Below are 8102 nucleotides of genomic sequence, written 5' to 3' on the forward strand. Positions count from 1 at the left end.
TGTTTAGGCCAGATATTTCAGACCTCTTAACTTCATGAACCTCCTTTGGACTTGTTCCAGTAGTTCTATGTCTCTCCTATGTTGAGGACCCCAGAGCTGGATGCAGTGCTCCAGGTGGGATCTCAGCATAGCAGCACAGTCCCCTCCCTCAATCTGCTGGCCAAGGCTGCTTTGGATGCAGCCAGGATTCCCTTGGCTTTCTGAGCTGGGGGCACTCACTGCTGGCTCATGGTGAGTTTTCCATCAGCCACCACCCCCAAGTCCTTCCCACAGGGCTGCTCTCAATCACTCCTGTGCCAGCCTGTGTGTCTGGGCTGGCCCCAGCACAGGGGCAGGAGCTGGCACTTGGCCTTGCTGAACTCCCTGGGGTTTGCATGGTGCCACCTCTCAAGCCTGTCCAGATGTCATCCCTTCCCTACAGATGTCCACTGCTTCATACACACCTTGGTGCAGTGGGTACACCCAATCGACAGTTCCTTCAGCCTTTCTCTGCTTCCTACAAAAGATTTAGAAATGAGAGACCACATCCCAATTCCTTCTTTTATTTTGAAAAATGTATGCTAGTATGCAGATTACAACAGAGAAAGTGATGTACTGGGACAAAACCCAAGGAACTGTTCATTCTCTCTGCTCTCCCTGGTGTTGTTAAGGAAGGCCAAAATTTTGTGTATTGGGTAATTGCTTTCTTTTCTAAAATGAGATATGTTTGTAATAGCGTCATTTAACAGCTGATTTAGGGCCAGATGCATGTGCTTTATCTGTTGTTTCTTACTTGACTCTGGATCTTATACATACAGAAAGCCCATTCTTCTTATTACTGTTACTGACTCTTGGCTACAGTGATATTTGTGACAGAGATTCCCTAGATTAATTATATGGTGTGCATAGAGTGCTTTCTACAGTCATCGGACGATTTTTGAAAACTTTTTAACATCTTTCCTGTTGTGAGAGGTTAAATAAGCTGATAGACAAAAATCACTTGGCTTTCCTTAATGATTATCCTCCCTTTACTCCATGGTAGCCCAGCAGACCTGCCAGTTCTCCCACAGATGTATGTCTTCTGATGCAATGAAATAAATTTCTTTTGTTTGCATGCATGTTTGCTTGTCTGCTCTTCATCTAACTTCTGCCTAGATTCTTAAAGGTTGTGATTCATTGTTTTTTGACCAATGTCACTTGAGTGAGATTTCCAGGAAGAAAATGCATTTTTAGACACAGAAACCTCTCAAAATTTCTTACTTGGATGATTCTGATTTTCTTCTTTCCTTCCTTTCCTAAGTTTCCCTCATTGTGTGTGTTCATCCTGTGATTCCATGCTGAATCCAGAACTTCTGAGAGAACTAAAACTTGAGGCAATTTAAAGTCGGTTTCTGTCTTTAAATTTCCTCTGTGCTAGGGTTTGATTTCACTGTTTTTGACATGATTCTTTGAGGCATCATTTGAGGATACCAAATTTAATTAGATATATGTGGTCACTGCTGTTCAGTGACTTAAGTGTAGCTACTTCTTCCATGGGAGAGAGCTTGCTGGTGCAAGGGCTTTAATGATCTTCTGGTATACAAGGTTGTTTCTCCACTCTGTCAATCTGAAAGGTTAACCTTGCCAGGAGAGAAAAAAACAAGACTTAGGGGAAAGCTTGCATTTTCTTTTAGTATTTTTTATTTTTCTCCTCTCTGATATCATTTTTGTGGTATTGCAGGATTTTTGCAGGTGAGCAGTAATTCCCTTTATAGAAAAGAGCTAAAATCTTCATCTGCCCAGCTGAGAGTATGGAGACTGAGGATAGAATACAAAAGACTTGCCATGGGTGTGCCTCCTTTGTGAATTACAGACTCCTTCAGGCAGCTCAACCTGTGCCTCAGAGTAGCAGCCCTAACCAGGCTGCCCAGGCAGACAGTCCAGCCCTGGCATGGGCCACCTAACTGTACTGCCATTGACCATGAGGAAGAAAGTTACACCACTTAGAAAACACCTGCATGTGGCCAGGGTGATGAAGCAAAAACAGGCTGAATATTTTCTAATCTTTGATGTCCTCTAAATACTGTTCTTCCTACTATTGTAATAAGCAGTGGTTATGTTCCCTGCCTTCAAATGCTGTTTTCCTGACTGTCCTTTTGCAATGTGTGGTGAGCATTAATTTTACTGTAAGCTAGTGTCTGACAAAACCTGAACGATTTAGAATTTGTGAAAATGTCACAGGCTATGAGAAATGCTTGTCCTGTCTGGAACACATCTGCATGGAACTCTAGAGTCTTTGGAGATGTATTGTCTGAAATAATGTAGCTATATAGCCCTAGGTATAATGTAGCTAAAATAGCCCTAGGTATCAGACTTTATTCAGAAGGGTAGAGGTTTTTTTTTCTTAAAGGGTAATGCATTTCTCTCCATCAAGATTGAGACATTTTACCCATCCTGGAGATGAGCTAAGCTGAAATGTGACTATCTGCCTAGGTAAAAGAAAGGGTTTGTAGGTTAAATACCTGTTGTCCTATGAGATGGTTACAACTCAGGCTGTAACATATTGTCCCCCCCTCAACCCAATAATCCTTTCCCAGATCAAGAAATTGAAAAACGTTTCATTTCCCACCAAACATAGAGACACCCCTATTTGCTTTCAAAATTTAAAATAATCTATAATTATTTTTTAAAAAACAGTAGTGTTGAACAACAAAATCACGTCTTCAAAGTATGGCAGAATAAAATACTTCAGGGATTTTTTTTAGATTTTGTGCTAAAATACTCCAAACTGACAAAAACTTGCAAAACATTTTTGAATTAGTAAGCCTGCACTGGTTTTAGTCAGTCTTGCTAAAAATATAGTCTCAGCCAAAAAAGAATGGAAGAAGTGTTGTTATTTTCTGCATCCATAAACTTTCTGTTTCAGTTGTGTGATAGTAAGATTTGCGATCTGCCACGTGTTTAAACTTAAACACCTGCTGTAGCCTCACTACAGTCATCCATCTCTAAAGTGCCTCTCTTGTACTACCGTTAAAATGCCATCTACAAAATTAAAGACATTTTTTCTGTCTTTTTGAAATAAGTTTTAAAGACTGAAGGTTAAAAACAGTCCATAGCTTAAGTTATTCCTTTGTGTTTTTAATTGCCTTCATTTCCCTGAACTTTAATGAGACTATTCAATGTCTCTGATCTTTCTTCCTAACTTGGAAACTGGCAGGCAGCCTTTCAGCTATAGCCATGGAAGCTGTCACTTTTAAAAAGTTTGTTAGTAATACACATGCTTTCTACTGTGAAGAAAAAATTAGCCTTGGCTTACAGGTTTTGTATATTTTAGGAAATCATATCCTCCAGAAGAATAAACAAAACCTGTAAGTGTATATATGTTTCCTCTGTGAGAATTCTTTTTTCCCTTCATAGAAACAGCTGTGTTACCAAAAATATCACAGGTTTTTATTGTATTTCCTGACCTTACCTTATACTAAAATATGCCAACATTCCCTATTCTCAAAAGAAAAATGATACTTTCCTGAGTCTCAGCTCTGTGCATAACTGTACTGAATTTGTCTTATGCAGTAAAAGCTGTTTTTGCAGAAAACCAGAAAATCTCTGTTTTTCTCATCCTTAATGCAAAAGGAAATTATTTGTAAAAACAAATTCAGCAAAAAAATTCAGCATAAATAGGGCAGGAGCAAGGAAATTCATTACAATTCATATACCATAAGACATCCAACATTTTAAATACTTGTCCTCTATCAAAATGCAGTTGAGTTCAAATTTTATGGTTTTATTTCCCCCCTAATAATGTTTGTAATGTTTTCCACTTCATGCATCTTTGCCTTTCTTCTGGTTTCCATTAGTTCAATTTGAGCAATTCAGATCATTCTGTGAACAGGCTAATTCTTTTTTTGTGGGAATTAAGTTAAAGAGTATTGTTTCTTTGGTATTTGGATATCCATCTGAAATACTTGAGAGCTGAGTACCACGTATGATGTTTTTCTTAAGAATTGCCAAATCACATATTCTTATTCCTTAAGAATATTTTGAGTTAAAATACTAGGTATTTAGAAATTGGCACTCTGAATTTTCAGTAGATGGCATGTTTGCTGTGAAATTAATTAGCTTTAATAGAGTGAGTCATGCAAATGAAAACACCATCCATGTACCAGTTAGAGTAAATGAAAGACAGTGGTGGTATTTTGTAATAAATGTAACATTTTAACACTCTTTCCTCACTTTCCCATAGCCTTTTCCATGTGCTTATCCTGAACCTAGCCATTGTAGGAGCTGGAGTAGCAATGGCAAGATTTTATCCAAATATAGGGGGTATCATAAGGTGAGTGTTGCTTGCAGTGAACTTCCTTGCAGTATTACTATGTTTGTGTCTTCATCTTGAAAAGGAGTTTAATAATTGTACCTTTATATTTTGTGAAGCTTATGACTTCTTAAGTTATAAATAATGATTTGGTGTGTAAACAATCGGCTTGCAAAGTTCTGACATCTGTGTTTGTGCCTCTGTGCCTGAGGTGGTTGTGTTTTACTGGAGCTGTATCTGAGGATCTTGTAACCCTACCCATAAAACAGTATGGTGCCAGAAGAAAAGTTGCTTTGTCATTGTGTTCTTCTCTCACGTTGTTTTTTTAATGTTAAGACCATTTGAAACTGGTTTGAAGGTCCATAATAAAAATCTGGGAAAGCAAGTAACTTTAAAGGGAAAAGTGGCATCAAATTGTGCCTCTAAGTGATATCTTAAATTTACTATGTTGATGAAAAGTTAGAATTTCTATAATAGAAAATATTAGGGGAAATAGTGAGTCTCATTTTACTATGTTTGACATCAACATATTTGTATGTGTTATCATTTATTCTTGGTTTGCATCTTTCCTAAGGCAACCAGGAGAGGGTGGTGTTTAAAAACACAGAAATCTGCAATTCTAAAACCAGAATGACAGGTTTGGGTCTGACCAAAGTAGCAAAATAACTTACTTTTGCTCAGTTACTGATCTTTGAAGGTTTTCCCCATTTCCTCTTTTTCTAATACCTCTCCTTGTAGCAAGATTTTTTTGTATTTCAGTAATAGAGATCTTCTAGTTAATCATCATCATAAACTCTTAGAATAATAGAATGGACCTTGAGGTTGGAAGGGACCTTGAAGATCATCTACTTCCAACTTCCTGCCATGGGCAAGGAACACCTTCCCTTAGACCAGAGCTGGGGCTCAAAGCCCTATCCTACCCAGCCTTGAACATTTCCAGGGATAGGATATCAACAACTTTCCTGGGAAGCCTATTCCAATGTCTCAGCACCCTGACAGGAAAGAATTTCCTCCTGATACATAATTTGGTTAAACATTGTGCAGTACATGTCTCTATTTGCAAGCTGGTGCTTATCTCTTCTAATGTCTGTATTATACATAGTAGCCAAACATGTTGAACAGTGGATTTCCAGCAGATAAATTGTCTTTATGCAGTCTAACTTCCGTGTTTGCAAGTTAGACTGATCTTTCCTCAGAAAAGAATGTTTAAATATATGAAACAAAATATGTTGTTACTTAACTACATTTGGCTGCTTAGCAGGTGAAAATAATGAGAACATTTTTGTAAGCAAGAGAGTGGTTAAAAAAAATGAGCAGTTAAATGTTTCCCATGCTGTGGTTGATCATGTTACAAGAAGGGCATGTTGTTGCTTTTAGGTCTGTAGAATGATTTGCTAGAAGGTAATTAAATAAATTAAAATAAGAGTTGCAGATTCAGGAACACTTCTATATTTAAATGCTTTAATATGTGTTCTCAAATGGCTGGGTTACAATGTGGTTTGCAGTTCTGAGAGTAAAGGATGTGCAACAGAGGATGCACTGTCCAGTCTCCTTCTGTTGAATGTAGACAAATTTTCCCAAAGAAAGCAGAAACATCAAGTCTAAAGGATTTGGTCCCCAACATCACAGGGTGTGACTGAAAGGACAGAGCCACGTCAGAGTGCAGGTACAAGCAAGCAGAGGGCTGGACAACACAGGCTGTGATGCTTACATGCTAGTGAAAGAGGTAGAGGAACAGAAACTGATGTTTAACGATTGCAGAAAATCAATATTCATCCAGATTGTTCATTGGTTTAGTGGGGTTAAATGACAACAAGAAATAAGAATAGATGCAAATCATTCTTTATTTTTTTTCCTTTTTCTTCCCCTATTCCCTCTCTTTCCTCAGATACTCAGGAGCAACGTGTGGTCTGGCCTTTGTATTCGTGTATCCATCACTCATCTACATGATCTCCCTGCACCGTGCTGGGCAGCTGACGTGGCCTGCCTTGATCATTCACATCTTTATAATCCTCCTTGGACTGGCTAATCTGATTGCACAATTCCTATTGTGAAAACTCCCCCTTCTCCCGTGGCTGTCACAAGTGGTACTGCCATATTTGGCAACAGCCTTGAGCAACACTGTGGAGCATGAGAACCATCCTCAATATGAGGATCTTGAGAAGAGCTGCACCTTTGAAACAAATTCTTAACACATCATTCAAGTGCTTTACAAATGTCATGTCTTGCTTCTCTGAAAAACAATTTTATGAGAAGTGAAATTGTTCAGATTTGAGTGATACAGTTCTGGGTTTGTTGAAGATGCATCAAAAATTAATGAAGCTCAAATATTTTAATTTTTTACAGCACATTTCTCCAAACAAAGCTTCCAGCCTCAAGCTGTGGAAGTCTTTCCTCCAAATGAACTGTCCCTACCTTGATTAGCAGATGTGCTTTCTCAGTATTGTTCAGTGACTCTTTGAAATACTCTTTTGTTGCAGTTATTTTCCTGATTTGTTTGGAAAATGAAGGATTTATTGTCCTTCCTCTTTTTTTTGGGTTAATTTATAGTCACTTGGGTCAAAATGCACTCTTAATTTTGAATACGCTGTTAAATTGTTTTGGCAATATTTTTCCTCTAGGAAATTCCAACAAAGAGAAACAATAAAGTCATGTTTCAGTGTTTTATTCAGAACCAATATGTACACAAGTTATTTGTGATCTTACAATACAAAAAAGCCAGGAGGATAAAAAAATTAGAACAAGACAATTAAAATTAGTATTCCAGGCTTGACCTCAGTTCAACTCTGTTACTGGGCTATTATGTGCTGTGAAGCTGTCTTGTCAGGAGTTGCATGTGGTTTTTATGGATGCATGCTGTACACAGCATTTGTTCATCACAGGCCTGCCCTTGTAGGGTCTTCATCTGGTGGTCTCTCACTTCCCCACCACGTTACTCTAGACGTTTTGGATGTGAGCAGAGAGACAAAGCCAGCCATCTTCAGAATCGTGGATGAATTTAAGTTTTAAATAAGAATTGAGTTTTAAATAATTTTTAACAGAAGCTGGAAGAATCTGTGAAGATTTTGTTGTGGGGATTTTTTTTTAACTTTTTGTTTACGAATTAAGAGGGTGTATGTGTGTAAGCATATAGACATCTTCCTTCATCTACCTGCTGTAACTCTTGTGTCTTAACAGAAAACATGCATTAAGTTTCCAGACTCTAGTGGAATATAATTTTTGTGGCTGGAGAGAGAGTAGAAACTCCTCTTTGTGCAGAATTTCAGTGCATTAAAATAATAAACAAATGTACAATAATTTAAGGAGAAATCTGAGCAAGACTAAATTCCAAAGTAAGTAAAAGAGGCAAATAGTTGAAGTGGTGCAATGTTTGTGAAGTAGGAATTGGGAAAGATAATTACATTGCAGGGTAATAGTTCATGTTTTCATCTGAAAAACTGTGAAAAATATAACCTAGGTTATTACCATGCTCCTCTGGGAAATTATGTGAACTTTTTTAGTAATGATGTAAATCCATTTGTTTTACTTAGACTCCTCAAACTGTAAAGGACACTCACTTTCCTAAATATCCTTTGATTTGTATGAAATAAAATATTATATGAGTTTGGAATACTGTCTGCAGAATGCAATTATTATTTCCAATTGTTCTTTTCTTGTGAAATTTTCTGTGCCTTTAAATCAGAACTGGGGAGTACATCCATCACCTGTTCTATATTAGAGCTATTAGACCATCCTGGTAATTTTCTCCTGGGTAGACTCTCAAAAGAGAAGTACTTGAAAATGAAAGGACAAATGATAGAGATTTCCTAGCATTGTTGGCTTATTCACATAA

General features: G+C 37.6%; 1 protein-coding gene across 5 annotated transcripts in view; it reads left to right on the forward strand.

Moving 5' to 3' along the window:
- The window catches only part of SLC38A9 (solute carrier family 38 member 9), a 46437-nt gene extending 38557 nt beyond the window's left edge, over window positions 1-7880 (forward strand). For all 5 annotated transcript variants that reach the window (XM_079330608.1, XM_079330612.1, XM_079330609.1 and 2 more), the window contains exons 14-15: window positions 4202-4291; window positions 6159-7880. In XM_079330608.1, the coding sequence (XP_079186734.1) occupies window positions 4202-4291; window positions 6159-6324 (256 nt within the window). In that variant the 3' untranslated portion in view covers window positions 6325-7880. The remainder of the gene's footprint in view (window positions 1-4201; window positions 4292-6158) is intronic.
- Window positions 7881-8102: the final 222 nt, after the last annotated feature.

The sequence above is a fragment of the Erithacus rubecula genome, assembly GCF_903797595.1.
Source record: "Erithacus rubecula genome assembly, chromosome: Z".
Classification (NCBI taxonomy): Eukaryota; Metazoa; Chordata; class Aves; order Passeriformes; family Muscicapidae; genus Erithacus; species Erithacus rubecula.